Source organism: Mesoplodon bidens (genome assembly GCF_964165515.1).
Source record: "Mesoplodon bidens genome assembly, chromosome: 5".
NCBI lineage: Eukaryota > Metazoa > Chordata > Mammalia > Artiodactyla > Ziphiidae > Mesoplodon > Mesoplodon bidens.
In genome coordinates this window covers 105,863,379-105,883,242 of record NC_138161.1, presented here as the reverse complement: position 1 = coordinate 105,883,242, position 19,864 = coordinate 105,863,379, and the positions used below count along the sequence as shown (strand labels likewise).

General features: G+C 34.7%; 1 protein-coding gene across 2 annotated transcripts in view; it reads right to left on the bottom strand.

Annotated features, from left to right (window-relative positions):
* The window catches only part of IL1RAP (interleukin 1 receptor accessory protein), a gene marked incomplete at its 3' end in the record, with an annotated part of 125,077 nt that overhangs the window by 18,107 nt on the left and 87,106 nt on the right, over window positions 1-19,864 (bottom strand). For both annotated transcript variants that reach the window (XM_081234399.1, XM_081234400.1), the window contains exons 5-8: window positions 13,432-13,597; window positions 11,000-11,071; window positions 8,884-9,010; window positions 6,555-6,703 (exon numbers count right to left, since the gene is read on the bottom strand). In XM_081234399.1, coding sequence (XP_081090525.1) covers window positions 6,555-6,703; window positions 8,884-9,010; window positions 11,000-11,071; window positions 13,432-13,597 — 514 coding nt within the window. The remainder of the gene's footprint in view (window positions 1-6,554; window positions 6,704-8,883; window positions 9,011-10,999; window positions 11,072-13,431; window positions 13,598-19,864) is intronic.

The following is a 19,864-nucleotide window of genomic DNA, read 5'->3' as shown; positions in this document are numbered from 1 at the left end:
ATTGTGATAAGTTCAAGATAAATATTGTAAATACTATAGAAAAAAACAAAACAAAACATGGAGGTAAAGCCAGTAGGCCAAAGAGGTGATAAAATAGAATACTAAGAAATTATCAATTAATCCACAAGAAGGCAGGGAAGGAGAAAAAAGCAAACAATAGATGTAAATGTAGACAACAAATAGTAAGATGGTAGACTTGAAGCCAATAATACTAATAATTACATTAAAGACAAATGGATTAAACATATAAATTAAAAGGCAGAAATTATCATACAGTATTAAAATCAAAACCCAATAATATGCTGTCTATAAGAAATGTACATTAAATATGAAGACACTGATAGATAAAACAAAAGAATGAAAAAGATATACAATACAAATACTAACTATAAGAAATCTGGAGTGGCTAAATTAATATCAGACACAGAATATTAACCAAAATAGACATGCCATAATTTAAGAGTCAATTCAATGAAAAGACATAACAATCTTGAATGTGTATGTATCTAAAAACACAATTCCAAAATAATGTGAAGCAAATGGCAGAACTGAATGGAGAATTAGAAAAAAAAACATAATTCTATGTAAAAATTTCAACACTGCTTTCTCTCAAAAGATGAAATATTAGCAGATTTTTAAAAATCAATAAACATATAGAAGACTTGAACTTCACTGACACCAATTGACTCAGTTGACATTTATAGAACACCAAAGCTGCAGAATATACATCCTTTTTAAGTGCATGTGAAACATTCACCAAAATAGACAATCTGCTGGGAATTAAAAAAATAAAAGAAGCACCTATAAACTTAAAAGAAGTGAAATGATGCAGACTATATTTTTTTGGCCATGAAGGAATTAAATTAGAAATTAGAATCAAATGTGCCAAACTGTGCTAAGTACTTGTTACTTGCTCCCTCCAGTCTCACAGACACACTGAGAGCTGGGATCAAAAGAAGGAAAAATGGAAGCCTTGAACCAGTTCATATACACAGTCTGCATCAGAGTCAGAACTTGAACTGAGGTCTGTCTAGCACCAAATCCCATGTTCCTTCCACTTCACTATACAGTCTTCCCAGGTAGTTCTAAGTCAGAGGTACCCTTTCCCTGCCTTTTAATATCCATTGCTGATTTTTAAAAAAAAATTACCTAGACTTAAATGACAATAGGAAATATCAAAAATTATCAAGATTGAGAGAAAATAAAGTCAGTTCTAAAATTCAAAAACATTTTAATACATAATGTAATAAAAAATGTTATCTGGAAAATTCCCAAATGTGTAAATTAAGTAACACATTTCTAACTAAACCATGGGGGAAACATAAGTAAAAGGATAATTAAAATATTTTGAACTGAATGATAAGGAAACTTCAAGATTTCATCATTTGTTTGTTTCAGCTAAAGTGGTCTTATAAGGGAAATTTATAGCTCTGAATGTTTATATTGTAAAAAAGGATTATTTAAAATCAATGACATGCTTTCATGTTCAGTTGAGAGAAAAGAAGGGCATATTAAATGCAAAGTAAGCAAAAAGAAAAAAAATCAGAGTAAAATGAATAAAATACAAAATAGAGAAAAATAAAAGAAAACACCTTTGTTCATTGAAAAAATCAGTAAAATTGGAAAACATCTTTCTTGAGTCATGAGCAAATTGAGTGAAAACATAAATTGCTAATATCAGGAATGACAGAGGGAGAATCACTACAAATCCTGCAGGCATTGAAAAGATAAAAAGTAACGTAAAAAAATTATGCCAAAAATGTGACAACTTAGATGAAACAGAAAAATTTCTCTGAAAGACAAATTCCCCAAATTGTCACATGAAGAAACAATATCCAGATAATTACTAAAGAAACTGAATTCATAATTAACAGCTTTCCCATAAAGAAAACACCAAGCCCAGATAGTTTCATGGGTATTCCCTTCAAATATTCGAGTAAGAAGTAATATCAATTTTACACGTAAGTTTTCAGATAATAGCAAAGGAGGGGTCATCAACTGACTCATATCATGAGGCCAACATGACATTTTTACTAGTCAATGGCATTACAAGAAAAGAAAATCACAGTCCATTATCCCTCATGAACAAATATATGAGCAAAATCCCTAACATAAACAAAAATCTTCTAAAAATATTAGCAAATAAAGCACGTATATTTAAAAATGGTTAATAAATCATGATGATGTTGGGGTTTATCTCAGAAATGAAAGGTTGGATCAACATTTTGAAATCAATCAATGCAAAGTTTAACATTAACCGAGTTAAAGAGAAAGATTATATGAACTTCTCAATGGATAAGAAAAAAATTTGACAAATTTCAATAGACATTCATTATAAAAACAATACAAAATGAAACAAAACTCTCAGCAAACCAAAAACAGGAGATTAATCCCTCATGTACATAAAGGTTATCTACAAAAACCTACAAATGACATCATACGTATCATGAAAACTGAATATTTGCCTTCTAAGATAGGGAACAATGCAAAGACGGCTGTTCTCAATTTCTGCTGATTAGGCTACTGGAGGTCCGAAAGAGTGAAATAGTCAGGAAAAAGACATCAAAAGTATTAAGTGTAGAGAAGGAGTAAAAGTCTATTTATTTGTGTGTGACATGATCAAGTGTGTAGAAAATGCTAAGATGCTGAAAAAACAAAACAAACAGAAACCCTATTTTTTGGTGAACTTAGAAAAGTCAAAGGGCCATAAAAATTAATTTCATGTTTATTTTTTATCAATGAGAAATTTGAAAATGAAAAATTTTAAATATCATTGTAATAGCATCAACAACAAAATAGTTAGTGATAAATTTAACTATACGTGTAAAAGACCTGTACACTCGAAACTAAAAGAAAAAAAAAAGCATTGCTGAGAAAATTCAATTAGTCCTAAATAAATTGAGAGCTACACCACGTTAATGGATTAAAAAACTCAATATTGGTAAAATTTCAGTTATCCCCAAATCAACTTATAAGTTAATGCAATCCCAATCAAACTGCAGGAGGCTTTATGTAGAAATTGACAAGCTGATATTAAAATCCATATGAAAAAATATTTGGTCCCTAAAATAGTCAAATCAATCTTGGAAAAGAAAAAAATGGAGGGAAGGACATAAAGTATATGATTTCATGACTTACTTTAAAGTTGTTAATCAAGACAAAGTAGTAATGGACTAAAGATACATAAACAGATTAATATAACACAATAGGGAATGCAGGAATAGACCCACACTCAAAGAGCCATTTATTTATTTATTTATTTATTCTTGGCCAAGTTGTCAAAACAATTCAATACAAAAAGGAGGGATCTTTCAATATGAGGCTAGAACAACTGGTTTCTGTATGGGAAAAAAAAAAGAAATTGATCATATGCCTAAGTATAGAAGAAAAGTCTTTATAAATAAAACATTGTTAATATGGGATTTAGAAAGTACTAACTATAATAGAAGAAATTTATTAAATGGACTTCATAAAATTTTAAAAAATTCTGCTCATCAAAAGAAAAAATTCACAAACTGCATAAAAATATTTACAAGTCATATATCTGAGAAAAGGTATATAGATATAGATATAATCACTAACAAATAACCCTAACAAATGGACACCTCACAAAAAGAAGAACTATTATATAATGGTAAATAAATCCATGAAAAAGTGCTCATGGTAATGTAATACATATATCATTAGTATCTGAGAAATGCAAATTGAAAACAATGTGATACCTGTACCTATCTACTAGTATGGCCAAAATTTAGAAGTTTGACAACTCCAAAAGTAGGCGAGGAAGTAGAGCACCTGGAATTTATATACACCGCTAATGGAAATGTAAAATGGTACAACCTCTTTGGCAACAGGTTTGGCAGGTTCTCATAAAGTTCAGTCTACACCGTGCCTGAGTCCCTACAACTCGGCTATTATAAAACTTATGTTTATCATTTTGACTTTAGCTGCCTTTCCTTTAATACTTTGCTTTAACTGACTAGATGAAATTGTGCAGCTGTCAAAAGACCTATCCCAGTTAATTCTTCTCATTCTAGGCTCTAGCCTCTTCCTGTCATCTTGGTGATGTACATAGAATGCTTGGTCAATGAATTCAGAATTCAGAGAAAGACGCCTACATATAGTGTATGAATGTGAACATAGCTATCACCTATGAATTTCAGCATTAGCTGGCCCAGAATAGAATCCAAGTAAACAACACCTCTGATACCACTGGATGTACACAGATCCAACTGGGTTATATGTAATATTAATGCAATTTCAGCACAGATCATCTGGTCCAGTAGCTGCATTTGTCACTCCATATTCCTGATGCCATTCATATTAAACCACTGAGAACACAGCCTTCTGTGAAAGGAGAGTTACTCAAGCAGCTCTGGTGGACAGACTTCCACATCACTCCTAGATTAAACATTATTTTAATTGATTGTTTTGATTCTATCCATCTGACAATGTTATTATGTTTTCCTCCATAATGTTTCCCAAAACACATGCTTCAGAAGATGAATCTCACAGAATGCTCCATACTTAAAGAATCTGGAATCAAATATATTTGAAAAAATCCTACCTACTATATTCCAACCCCTTGCAGATATTCACATCAAATATTAATATATTAAAGAACCTAAGGGGCCCTGAACTAAACTAACTTGATTGATTTTGCTTACCCTAGACTTTAATGATACTTGAGTATAAAAGAATTTGTCAAATAATACCTGTGAAAATCGTGTGGAAGTAATAATAATGAGCTAACATTCATTGAGCATTTAATATGTATATACATATATATGCCAGTAACTGTGCTGAGTACTTTAAAACAACCTTATGAGGGAGTGGTATTATTTTGCCTACTTTAAATAGAAAGAATTTGAAGCTCAGAGAGGTTAAGTGACTTTTATAGAAAGAAATTGAAGCTCAGAGAGGTTGTGACTTTTATAGAAAGAAATTGAAGCTCAGAGAGGTTAAGTGACTTTTCCAAGATCACAGAATTAGATTACATAGAAACCAGTATTCCAATATAGGCTATCTGTGCCTGGAGTAAAAATAATGAATTGCAGTACTATAAAGAGTCTTAGTAGTGTTCTTAGGAAGTAACTGGGAAACACTGCCTTACGTCAAGGGGTTCAGTCTTTTCTCTTTACACTAGCTTCTGAGGAGCAGAAGCAATTAACTATTCAGAACAAATCCACTAAGTCTTCTTAAGAGGCATATACACTTCAGTCCTTTGCTCTTTACTTTCTATATTGTAATAAAATGTTAAAGTGAAGTCTGTTTCCTCATCAGCTTTAAAAAAGGTTTAAGGGCTTCCCTGGTGGCACAGTGGTTGAGAGTCCACCTGCCGATGCAGGGGATGTGGGTTCGTGCCCCGGTCCGGGAAGATCCCACATGCCGCAGAGTGGCTGGCAGAGTGGCTGGTCCTGTGAGCCATGGCTGCTGAGCCTGCACGTCCGGAGCCTGTGCTCCGCAACGGGAGAGGCCACAACAGTGAGAGGCCCGTGTACGGCAAAAAAAAAAAAAAAAAAAAAAAAAAAAAAAAAGGTTTAACTCCCATTGAAAAATGCAACAGTTATAAATTAACATTTTTTACTTTTTATATAAACATTATAGGCTCTGACACTGGGATCCAGAATAATCCTGAATGGCTTAACTTCATGTGTGATGAATCATCATCATTATTATCCAGATCACTGAAAAACATTCATGAAAGAATTAATTGTCTGGGGTTCTTTGTTAGGTGAGAGACCCATAGAGGATCTTAGACACAATATGCTTCAGGAGCAACAGCTCACACAAGAAAGCTTTATCATTTTTATTTATTGTAGGAAAATATAGTAATATCGACATAGAAATCATTTTACAGCAGTTTAAGTCATAGTTTAATTAATTTTCATTTCAGCAATTGTGGCTAGTGGTATATTATAAACCTGCTTGAATATTGGCACATAGTGTTTAAAATTATCATTTTAAAATTATATTTTTGAGAATATTTTATATCTTAACTACTTGCATACAATTAGATGGTTGCTATTTATAATGTTTCATTATATAGATAATGCTTCTAAGAATGTAGATGGGGACATAATTCTCTTTCTGTTAAGTTAGTTGTTCAGGAAAAATTCCAAAAGTATTAAGTCATATGGTACGACCATTTTTTGTAACGCCTAAACTCTGCCGTCAATGATTTCTAAAAGGGTCTTTACAATTCACCAACAAGTGACTCTACCAGTTTTATTAAATCTTTGGTAGCTTTAAATATTTCCTTTATTTTTCATTACTGTATAGATATAAAACTATGCTTCATTATCATAATCATATGGAATTTTTAAGTCACATTTGGGCATTAAGATACTAAAACTAGAAGAAATATTATAATATTTTGAGTATCTTTATATAAATGGAAACTTTCAAAATTTTTTCATTCAACTTTAATTCATTACTATGTGTCAGATATGCTAAGTGCTGGAGCTCTCTCGTTCTCAGTTTCTCCTTTTTTCTTATTCACCTCAGTGTTGCATTTGGAGTTCACAGATTCATCTGCTGAGTGCATCCATTACCTTTCTGTTTCACCTTGGCTTGTTTGTCAACCTCCCCTTTGGCATTTCTGGCATGACAGACATAGTTGCGCTTGAGATCCTCAGCAGTAACTTTCTTGATGCTCAGAAGCTGAGTCCTTGTCTCATCTTCTGTTAAACTCAGAGTTACACTAGAAGTAGGGGAAAGAAAATCAAACAATTAGCGAGACTCAGGGGCCAGAGCTCCTAGGTGAGGATGTCGATAATCTGAGTTGCCTGTGATCCAAAAGGAGTTACAAAAGGAGACTAGCTTCTAGATTCCAATACCATTCTTCACCATCTATATTACACACAATCCCGATATGTAGATCAACTCCCAGAGTTAGCATCATACTACAGAACTGTCTTCAAAGGGAAATGTCTCCTATCTTCAAACATCTGAGGTAGGATGCAGCATCATTTTAGAGAGAAGTTTCTGAGGCCCGACCCCTTTGGAGTTTGATCCAGGCTTTGCCACTTATTGCTTATATACTTTGGGCACGGAAACTAATCTTTCCACATCTTAGTTCCTCCTTTGAAAAGGAGGAAAGTGGCAATGTCTACATATTGCACTGCATGTATTAACTTACTCAAGAATTCTGAGGATTGAGTATGTTAATGCACAAGTATTAGAACAATGTTTAATTAGGCTATTATTATTATTATCCCACAGTGATAGTTGATGCATTTCAGAGATTCCCAAAACTTGGATTTTGAACACAGATGGAACATTTTGGTCAAACCTCATGGTTATATCCTAAAAAGAAGAAACTTCTCAGAGCAAGTAAACTTTGTGAAAATAAATATATCCAATTCTCAGCAAGTTAGAGATCAAGTGCTTTGGGTCTAAGATCAAGATTTAAGATACCTTTGAACTACTTTGCTCAAAAGGAGAAAAAAAATTCTCTCTCCTACAGTTGACTGACATCCGGGTTCTTGTGATGCAGTTTACTGTGGGTCATGAGAATTTGGTTAAGGACTGTGATGGATTTAACCTAAGCTTAACTGCACTGCTGAACAATGAACAGTGACTTGTGTTTCAAGAGCAGCAAGGAAGAACAACATGACTTTCATTACTATTCATTCATTATTATTATGAGGATTGGAAAAAAGCACAATGTTCAGAATTCCTGAAATAATAACTCTCCTTCTGTGCCTCCAGCCACATCTTTCATCAATTCCTTCAGCAAAAACTGCTCCAATTTCAGGAAACTCCTTCTGTATCTTTAAATATGTTCTGCTTCTCGAAACCTCCACACCTTCGCACATGATGTTCTTTTTACCAGGAACATACTTTTTATTTCTTTATCTAGTTTATTTCTACTCATCCTTCAAATCTTTATTTAGTCTCTGTATCATCTGAGAAGCATTACTGAATCCCCTAAAGCTGACTGGAATCCCCAACTAAATCTTTCTTTAACATTCCATACTTCCCATTCACTGTATTTATCACATTATACTGGCATTTCTGTTCTATCATTGTTACTTCTATAAAATCTACTCAGTTAGGGACTAAGTATCTTGCATAGTACCTGAAGAAATTTCATAATTTCTGCATAAAGTCTAAGTTTACTAGTAGGGAATAAATATCTTTTAAATTGTAGAAGTTCAAGTAGCCTAAGATATATCCACACACAGATGATAGATAAGGCGTAAGTTTTCAGAACTACTTTGTCATGTAATTAGTCAGCTGCTCATTTTTATTAATTGTTGCAGTTCTCCTTGCCAACTCAAGCCACTTCAAAAAAAGTCATGTTTATTTATGAATAAAATGACCCAGCTTGTTACTTTAAGAATGAGCTATATTACTACCCCATCCATTTAAAAAATAAAATTTAAAGAACATTAATGTATTTAGTCAATATTAAAAATTATTATTAATTAAAAATGTGACTTGTATGCTATGAAAATTAAGAAAGAGGAGGAAGACGGGAAATACATGCCGACTATAAGACAAGAAACTAACACAGTTATCTGAGGCACAAAAACATAGGCCCAGACTCCAGACTTGAGAAAGAGAATAGGGCCACACTGGCAGGCTTTCATCTATCCATAACCCTATATCCTGGCCTTTTCATTCATATAGGATATGCATTCCATCTACCTTCAAGTGGGTATCATCAAGATGTAATCATCAGGTGGCATCTGGGGCTTGGATTGCAAGTCCAATAATCCTGCTTTGGGGTGTAGCCACTAAAGACTTGAAAATCTTGCTGATTTTTGTTAATGATAGGCAAAAATTAGAATTTTAATTCTCATTGATCAGCATACACTGGAAGGCATTAGGTTGAGGGACAAGGGTTAGTCACCCCCTTGCCTGTGTCAATGATACCTTTCATTAACAGCTACGTCAATAGTGGTGTCCTCTGGCTTTTTTCCATCAATGGTCCACCAAACCTCATTGCGAGAGTCCTTCAGGAAAGTAAAAAAGACTTTACAGGGAATGAGTAGCTCCTCTCCTAAAAAAACAAGTTAACTCATCAGTTTGTAACCTTCACATGGTTATATTGGTTCTATTCTGTGATTAGTCAGAAACCATAAAATTTATGTGTGCCTTCAACCCTACTTCTGACTAATTTTCAAGTGGGCTACCATAAGGTAAACTTTTTCCTTCACTGCATAAGAAACAAACCAAGAAAAGGACAGCAGTTTTATATAAAACTATTAGACTGCCCATCTTTTAATACAACCTATATATGTTCTAAAATGACAGTATTTATTCAAAAAGGCTCTGACAACATTCCTTTTTTTAGCCCTAAACCTCCATGGAGTACTCTTCTCCTTTGTTATTTCCCTCACAAACAATGGGTGTTTGAGGTAAGGTTCTCCAGATCTTTGGACCTTGGCCCAGAAAAGATGGGGCAATGCCATCACTGAGAGGATTGGCCAGGCAGGCTGCATCTGGAAATGTCCAAGCTATCAGGATGAAGTCAATGAGTTTAAAGACAACTTTTAAATAGAAATGCTATGCTATCCTTATGAGATGGAACATGAGGATAGGGGGATCTCTAGGCAAAACTGGTAATAATAATCATAACAACAACAGCAGCACACTCACTGAGAACTTTGAACAATTCACTGTGCTAAATATTTATTATATTTGGCTACTTATTAATAAGTTTATTTAATTTTAACAAAATATTATGAAATACTTTTTTAAATTCATGTTTTATAGATATAAAAACTAAAGCTTAAAGATGTTACATGTCATTCCAAGGTCAAATTGTTAATAAGTGGCAGACCAGGATTTGACCTAGATTGATTTTCCATTTCAGTTTGCCCAGAACAGTTCTTTTTTATGCTTGCTTTCCTAGTTATTTATTAATATCGACTGCTTTCACTCTCAAAAGGTGTCTGGGTTGAGATGATAAATTATATTGTCATCCCAATTTGAACTCAGGTTTGTCTCACTGAGAGGTCATACTCTATCCTCTTTTCCAATGCATGGTTTTTATGCCTTCCTCTCCAGTTATAAAGTGAATATGGATTCAGGCATGTTTTTATAACAATAATATGATAAATAGAGGAAAGATATTTAGGAGATTAATAAGGGTTTACCCTGATAGCAGGAAGAATGTTCATATTAATACATAAAACCACTACTGATTCTAGGAAATCTGGTCCATTTGGGGTTGGCAGACTCCCCTTGGTATTATTTTTTCATACGGCAGATCACTATTTGAAACCTTTTCTTAATTTGGCGGGGGGGGGGTATGTCGTTGTTCTCCACCTATGTTGAACATGGCTTCTATTATCTTTAGTACATTTTAAACAAATTTTCTTTTATCCTTTTCATTGGGTTTGAAGTGAATTTATTGGTAAGGATGCAATATAGAGAATGTTACAATTTTCTATGGTTTTTCAAGTTAACTGTGAGAGGCTTTGAGTCAGAAGAATAACAGATTATGCCTTATTTGGTCAGTTCCAAATGATTTTTGTCTAGAATGAAAAATTATGAAAACTAAAAGGAAACCCAGGACGCCAGCGTACGCATTCGATGGTGTTCTGAATCAAGGTGTACTAGTCCTATTCGTTGTTACCTGTTGAATTCACAGTTCTGACTCCAGGTCTACCCCCTGCTCCTTTGTAGTGGGGTAGAAGTTTAAAGGACATCTGGTGCTCATGTTGAAGTCTCGGTAAACCAAAGCCCTGCACAGGCTAAAGTTTGTATCAAACAGAAATCGCTAATCAGAAGAAAACTGCTCACAGAGGGAGAAGGGAGCATCTGCTGTGAGAGAAGCAGAGAATCCCTGAGCTGCCCACGAGATCAATGAAGCAGCTAATACCCAAAGCTGACTAGGTTTCTGAGAGCACTTTAGTTTCAATTCATGTGTTTCTTTACAAGAAAGAAACATGTCCCCTCTACTCTCTTGCGTTAACTTAAGTGACATTTTATTCCTTGTAATTAAGAGAATCTAACTGATATTCCGAGGCACAGCTATAATTACCCGGTTCTTTCTCGTAGACCACAAGATCAGTGGGTGAATAGAACTGGGGAGGCAATGCATCAGTTGGAGAGCCTGTGATAGAGAGGAAGGGACAAAGGGATATGATGTCAAATCACGTAGCCTTTATTCCACATAACCCATTTCAAAATTCTGCTCTTCAGTAAAGCACTGCCCAACTTCCTGGCATAGTTTGCCAATTCTTGAGAGGGCCCACAGTCAATGGATAGTCAATTACAACACTTCTTTCATTTAAAAGAGGCAAACAAAGGAAAAACATATATACTGAGGATCCTTCATGTTTTGGATAGAATGTTTATCCAGTGTTTTTGCTTCCCAAAGCCTATAAAAGATAAACTTCTTTCTCATACTACTTAATAATTAATTGATTTCAAGTCTTTCTCAATTGTTTATTTTCTATATATTTCTCTTCAACATGCCAGAGTGTTTGGGAAATGGTTAAATAAGTAAGTATTAATTAATGAACAAGCAAATGGAAAATTCAAAATCACAATTGTGAGGTCAGTACATAAGTCTACCTGTTATCTAGTTATCAGTTGAATGTTCATTCATAGGATTGCTGCTTTTTATAACATTATATATTCCTAAACTGAAAGAAAGATGCCCTGAAAGGGTTTAATAGTGTAGTATTTAAGTGTAGAAGTTTCAAAGATTTAATGACCAGGGTTCTAACCTTGAATTGACCATATACAAACCATACAAATTTTTTTTTTTTTACTTAAACTTTGAAAATCTAATTTAGTCAACTCTAAGATGAGAGTAATTAAATTTACCTCACAGGTTCATTATGTGGATTAAATTAAGTAATGCATATTAAAGCATCCTACTGGTATATAATAAGTACTCAATACTTTAGTTTTAAAAAACAAACTTGGGAGTTGGATAAGAAACACACTCCTCACATATGTGTTTGTCAACTTCTATTTCTATAAGTCAAAGTGAACATGTATGCCTATTCCCAACTCTCCAAAAATGAATACATTGTAGTATATATACATTGGAAACAATTACCAAGAGGAATATATGGTTAGATTATTCATGTGACTTTCAATGTCCATTCATGTTAGGTTCTAAATTTAGTCTGATTTTTCTTCTGAATCCGTCCCCAATTCAGCATTATTCCAAAGGTAAGCAGAGAAAGAGAAGTGATTACAAAGTTGTTTGATGTGAATTTTATTTGCACTATGTTAAAGCCCTTTAAAAAAATTGTGCTGAACTTGGTGTCAGACTAGTAGAAAAAGCCCTAAACACAGAGTCAGAAGCCTGGGATTTAGAATTACTTCTTCCACTAACTCAGGGAGCTTCTCTAAGCAGGTTAGTTTCCATTGTTGGGACTCAATGTTTCCATCTATTAAAAGATGGGGTATGAAAAACTCTCACTCTGATATGCTCTTTTTTTTTCTTTTTTATAAATTTATTTATTTTTATTTATTTACTTTTGGCTGCACTGGGTCCTCATTGCTGCTCGTGGGCTTTCTCTAGTTGCAGTGAGTGGGGGCTACTTTTCGTTGTGGTGTGCAGGCTTCTCGCTGCAGTTGCTTCTCTTGTTGCGGAGCACGGGCTTTAGGCACGCGGGCTCAGTAGTTGTGGCTTGTGGGCTCCAGAGTGCAGGCTCAGCAGCTGTGGCGCATGGGCCCAGATGCTCTGCAGCATGTGGGATCTTCCCGGACCAGGGCTCAAACCCACGTCCCCTGTATTGGCAGGCGGGCTCTCAACCACTGCACCACCAGGAAGCCCCGCACAGTGGGTGCAGTAGTATTTAGGGCTCTCTGCTAAATGCCACCTATCCTGACACTGGTTCTCTTGATTTCTAGGTCTGATGGGAGTCTGTTGACTCTGCCTAGACACTGTCCTTTCCACTTCTCTAGTTTCTCACCCCCAAAGAAAGCAATGGTTGAGCACTTCCAGCAAATAGCTTCAGCAATCGCTATAGAAGTTCCAGTACATAAAAGACATATTTTACTTAATTCAAGTAAAATGCGTTTTTTGACAACAGTATTAACTAATATTCATTGAGTTTCTACTGCTTGCCTGGAACTGCATCAGCATAATATGTATGTTATTTCTAATATTCTGAACTATACTAAATGTTAGGTTGTTGTAGTCCTAGAGTACAGGCAAGTCATAGTGCTAATAAATGGCAATGGTATAATTTGAACACAGATATGTCCGGCACTCTTTTCACTCTCCAAGCTGCCTTTACTTCATTCATCCACATATTCATTCAGTAGAACAATAGTTGTTAAATGCCTACTATCTATGTGGAATTGCTGAGGCCTTGGGAATAGTGCAGTGAAGATAAAAGATAACCCTCTTTTCTTTCAGAATTTACACACTTGTTTGTAATAAACTCTTAAGAGCCTAAACAAAATTATTGCATTTTGTTGTGCACACTTAATACAAATCATGCTTACCTACCACCTTTACAGTCTGAGTCCTTGTGAGATGGAAGGTACGTCCATTTTCTGGATACGTAACAACACATGTGTAATCTCCATTATTTGAAACCATGGCTATGATAAAACTCAAGTTCATGCCTTCGGGTATTACATTGTTAAAGTTGTGTATTTTATAACAGCCCTAAGAAGAAGTAAAGGAAAAGATGTTTACTATTTAGATACATGCATAGAAAGCATACAAACAAGTATATGCATACACATCTAACTTTGCACAGAACGTAGAAATATCTATGCTGGCTATACTTTTTACAAAACAAAACTATACTTTTCACAAAACTATTTTGCTCATGTATTTGATGATGTTTCTGCAAAGAATGAATGCAGTAATTTTTATTATCATTTCTGCAAGAGGAAAGTTAACATTCTTAACTGAAATATGAATTCAAAAGCACAAGCTTCCTGTCTCAAGATCTAGTATTCAAATTCTGGGAATTCCACGTTAATAGTAAAGCAAGTTTGAAGTTTCAAAAAATGATTAAGGCAAATTAAGTAAATGTATACCCTGCTACTTAAAGAACAATTTTTTTCATTTTTCTATATTTTTTCACTGATTATGTTAATTCAGAAATACAGTCATGCTGACAAACTAGGCACTGTTTTAGATGTCTGGTTTTGGCATTCTTGATCATTCTGTGAATCACCGTATCAGTTATTTCCAAACTTCTTTGTTTTTCTTCTACTTATCCCATTTTTTTTTAGTTGAATAGTACAGACTCCAGAATTTAAAAATAAAATATATTTTATGAGTCTTACCAAGAGTTAAGAGTTTATTTGTGCTCCAACTCATATTTTCATATAACTATGTTTTTTTTTAAATTTTGAGTTTTAAATATCTCATTCAACATAACTAGAATCCTGTTTTGGATCTCGCAGCCCCACTAATTGACTATATCATTTTACTTTTTTTCTTTTCAAGAAAAAAATCAATACATCATATTTGACAAAAATATACATTGAACATTTACTTTTAGAAAAACTTGTGTTTGTCTTTTAAAAATCAATACTTCATCTGTGACAAAAAGAATTGGGTCCTCTTGATCTTTAATAATCTGGGAGTCTATTACCAGGTTGTACTTTCAATTTCCCGTGTTCACATATTTAACTTTAATTCTTCTATCCTCGAGGTTTTCTTACTTCAATTCCTGGAGCATGTGTTTTGAAATATGACAGTTACACTAAGTGGCACATTTTGTAATTCTTTGTCACAGGAAATAACATCGTTTAGAAATAGTGCTAAACTTTTGATTCATGGAGATGATCATGAAGAGGACAATGACATATACCCAGTTATTTTTCTGAATACAATTTATCCTGTTTTGATAAGGAGTGACACTAGAAAATTGTCACATCAGCACAATATTTTAATACTCTAAGGTTATTACAAAGTATAAGGCCATAAAGCCCTGTACTCTTATAATAAATTTATGTCAGATTTGGTTTAAATTGAGTTTAGACTATCTATAGAACTCTATTTGATTTTTCTGGCATCTTTCATTTAAACAGTTCAAAGCTATTTGCCTCTTTCATGTGTTAGCTTAGCTGTTCTTAAGTCCTTGTGAAGTAGACAGATCAGACTAAATATGCCCTAGTTTTCAGGTGGAAAAAAATGAGATAGATAAAGAGATATTCTAGGTAACACAGTGCAGAGCTAAAACTCAGTTTTTTACACAGCTGAGTAAAGGTCTTTTACTAGCTTCTTAACCAAGAATGAACATCAATTTTCATCCATTACTTGAGGCTGAAAAAATTATCCTGAGACCTGTGCTTAGGTATACTCCATTATCACATCCAATCCTTATTCCAAACTTAGCAAATTTGGAATGCTCTTCTGCCCATTTTATAGATAAAAATACAAAGGACTATAAAGGTTAAGCGATTGCCATTATCATAGAGCCAAGCAGTGTCAGAGCTGGAATTTAAACCTAGATCTACGTGTTTTGTAGTCCTTGCTCTTAATCCCACCTGACACTGTCTCACACTACACTGTGGTCCTGACCTATCTGGGGCCAGCCTCAGTGTTAATAGTGTGGTGTGACTCTTATATGAGGCTGATTCTTACAATTAGTGGTAAACTGGAAAAGCATACTTTTCAGTATGAGAAGTTAGCTATTAATACTAAACTTGCCAACAGTACTTCTTAATAAAATGTTAAAAAAATTTTTTTTTTACTCACCAAATATCATTTATGTAAAAACTATTTCAAACACATCGTTTTAGGAGTCATAGTATGTGCTACAAATATAAAGAAATGCTTCTGACTCAAAGTCTTCTCATTCATTCATTCATTCATTCACCCTTGAGTATTAATCAATAAACCACATGCCAGGCACTTTTTGAGGTTCTGAGAGTACAGCACTGAATAGAACAAAGAATCCACCCTCATGGACTTATCATTAACAGAAAAATGGAATCTGACACATCTAAATAGCAAGGAAAGTGTTATAAAACAGGTGTGTGTTGATCTCTTGCCAGCTCCCCCTTTCTTTTCACCTTATTCCAGACTCTTGAGGATGAACTTGAAATTTGGGCTGGATGTGCCTAAGACTATCATTGGACCTATGTGTCAGTGTTGTAAGTCAGGTTCTCTGGGATTTTCTCTTCTTTCCATAAGGTAGGATAAAAATGTAGGCTGAGGACAGGTTTTTCTTGGAGCTGATTTGTCTAGAAAATTATTTCAAATTGAGGAATATTCCATAAAAAGTAATGGAAAACTTTGGGGTCTAATCTACTATTCAGAAAAATCTGACCATGAAAAATTAAATTAACTAAAAAAAAAAAAAAAGAAATAAAAGAGGAAAAAGAAAAATAATTAAAAGCTATTAGACTTATGTTAGAAAAGGAAATGAAGAAAATATTTTACATTATAAGTGTTTATGTATGTGGTAAGGGTAGCTTCAGGGCATTGTTGAACTATAAATACCCATTAACTTTAGTCTGTAGTATCTGATAAGCTCTCTCTACGTCTTATAAGCAGCTGCTTCTCTAGGCCCTTCATGGGCCTAAGAAACAAAGGGCATTTTTAAACATAATAAACTATTCCTGAAAATAAATCCTGCAAACTTTTTGATGATTTCAAAATCATTTATTTGGAATCCAGGGGGAAAAAAAAAGATATGAACAAAGCTCTCAATACCCAAAGAATAATAAAAACATGTTTCCAAATATAAGAAATGGGTTAACAGTAAGTGGATTCCACTATGAAGCAAACACTTGTCTGACCAGAAGACAAGTCATTCATTTAGTTGAGCCATCAGTTCCTCATTCTGAATTTAAAAGAGAGAAGTTAAATAGGAGAGCAACTTTTCAACCACATAATGGTAGCCATGGCAACTTACCGCAGTATATAGGTAAAGGACAGCATAAGAAATGATTTTGAGATCCTTGAGAGGAAATAAATCATGTGGTGAGGTACGGGGTGTGGGTGAGGGGATGGCATGACTAAATAAGAATAAATATGTCCATTCAGTAAACCTACAACTTTTAAAGAACTGTGTTAAGGCACAAGGATGGAAAAGACACAGTTCTTAACCTGTAAATAAGCAGTCTAGTGGAGGATTGCAACAAATGCTGTGAAAGGCATACTGGGGTGGGGAAGTGGAGGAAGAAGACCAAACAGAAAACATTTAGAAACTCATCATGGAGAAAGAAGACCTGAACTGGATCTTAAAGGATGTGTAGATTATTAACAGTTATTCAGGAGGAGGGCAGACATGGAGAAAGACGTTCCAGAGACAGGAAAAAGTGTAAACAACTTCCCTTCACTCTTATAGCATTTTGCCCTCCATGTTAGTACTTAACTAACTTTATCATAATGATCTCTTTTCACTTATCTCTTTCTCCAGAAAATTTACTTCTAAGGGGTAAAGTGGTCGGGCAGGTGGATGAGTACTGTATCTGCATAGCCAGCTACTTGCCCAATACTGGACACATGGTAAATGCTCAATACATTGGTGTTGCATGATCAAAAATATGAACTGAACCAGAGAAGCAAATACATAGACATGGAGCTGCAAGCTCATGTGGTATGCAAATGATAATAAGAGGGTGAGTATATAGACTTATAAGACATGGGATGGGTGAGTTATAGGATGGGTGGGGAAAGTGGAAGTAAGGATACAAAGAGTTAAACTGAGTTATGAGGTTAAAACAGTTAGAAATATCTATTGACATTTTTGCTTCCAAGATTAAGTTGTTGTAAAATATACCACACTTGTTCACAAAGACTCATAAGAGTTTTATACATCAGTCACTTTCCATGAGCAGAACTATGTCATGCATAGACACAGCAGAACTGTGTCTATGCGATAGATACTTATGAAATCTCCCCTATGTGTCAGGCAGTGTTAGGAGCTGGGCATACAGTAAGTAGCCAGTAAAAACAGAAATGGCCCTTATTTCCATGGAATTTTCTACTCCAGTCTAATTCATTCAATTATTTAATCAATTCCTAAATACAAAGTATATTGGCTCAGTTTTGTGATATGCACTTGATAGTCAAGGGAAAGCAAAGGAGAGAAGTCATTACTTAGTACAGAAGAGAGAAATGCAATCATTATAGTAACAAAGATGCTATGCAATCATTATAGTAACAAAAATGAGATATAAATTAAGTGCTGTCAAAATGTAGAGTGGGTGATTCACTCAGCCTAACTGAACCTCAAGGCTTCACAGATGTCTGAACTGAGTTTAAGTTTAAAAGATGAATCTTAGGTCCCCAGAAGCTCTGAAATTATATGTAGAATGCTATGTGTATATATGCATATATACATAATTAAATATGTATAGTTTGGAAAGAAAATATGGAATTAAATATGTATATTAAATTAAATATGTATAGGGCTTCCCTGGTGGCACAGTGGTTGAGAGTCTGCCTGCCAATGCAGGGGACACGGGTTCAAGCCCTGGTCTGGGAAGGTCCCACATACCGCAGAGCGACTGGGCCCGTGAGCCACAACTACTGAGCCTGTGCGTCTGGAGCCTGTGCTCCGCAACAAGAGAGGCCGCGACAGTGAGAGGCCTGCGCACCGCGATGAAGAGTGGCCCCCGCTTGCCGGAACTAGAGAAAGCCGTCGCACAGAAATGAAGACCCAACACAGCCAAAACTAAATAAAATAAATAAATAAATAAATTTATAAATATGTATAGTTTGGAAAGAAAATATGATACGCACTTCCTTCATACCAAAGGTTAAAAATCACTATATAGGGACTTTAGGAAAAGGGAGGAGATAAAGAACCAAACTAAGCTGTCAGATCAAATTGAAACAAGCACTTTAAAAATAAAGTCTATTAGATAGACCTTGGACTAACTTCCCAACCATATGTGCTATGACAACAAGAAGGCCAAGCCTGGCACTGTTTTAGAAATGTGCTTTCCTGATGGCACCTTGTCAGAGAAAGCAAAGATTTTCCTATTTTCTGAGAGATTTATAAACAATACCTGTACAATTCTGCTTAATTTCACACTGAAAATTAAAGGTGGATGTAAAATACCAATTTTAATGATCACACTGAGGACAAGGACAACCAGCTTTTTGAAAACTGATATCCAGAATGATATCTACTCTGCTAAATAGCAATTGAGAGCATTTCAGCAGCTGCTATAAATGTAACATCCAAAGCACCCAATAAAGTGGTCCTTCTGATCCTTAGTAAGAAGGGGAAAACTGACTTTGTTTTTATAAGTGTCTTTAGGAAAAATAATTCAAATACCTAATTATAACAATGAGAAAGAGAAATAATCCAGTAATATGAATGTTAAGATGGCTTGCCATATTTTAAAGCTCAGTTCTTTGAATACATTTCATAATAATAGTAAAAAAAACAACAAGATCATGCTTACCTGTGTCATTACTACTATATATTTGGAAGACCATGTGAATAAACAGGCAGCCTCCAATTTATATACATGTTGTGTTCCAGAAGTTCTTTTAGAAGCTGGCTATTTGAAATTCAGTAAATCACTTACAAACCATGTTTTGCTTTCTAGGCTGGTTACAAATCCTGGCTTACTCAACAAACATTTACTGAACATCAATTTGACTCACAGGATTGTTGAACTAGAGAACTGTGAATTCTGGGCCCTGAATGAAGAAAACGATGCCGTGCAGAAGACAGGATGAGAGAAGAGAAGACATGCAGAGGAAGAAAGTTCAATCCTGCCCCATTAACCTAAGATTCTAAAATACAGATTTTAGATTTTCTGTTCCCTCCAATCTCAGCTTTTCTGAGCGCCTTATGATTTTCCAGGGCTCTCTTTTCACAGGTTTCCTTATGTTCCACAGTCCAGCCTACAACCCAATCTGTGTTCAAAGATTGCTCTGCCCTTCAAAGTGCCCTACCCCCCAGAAGTAAAGACTAGGCCACCCTCCCTGTGCCATTTCTGGAGA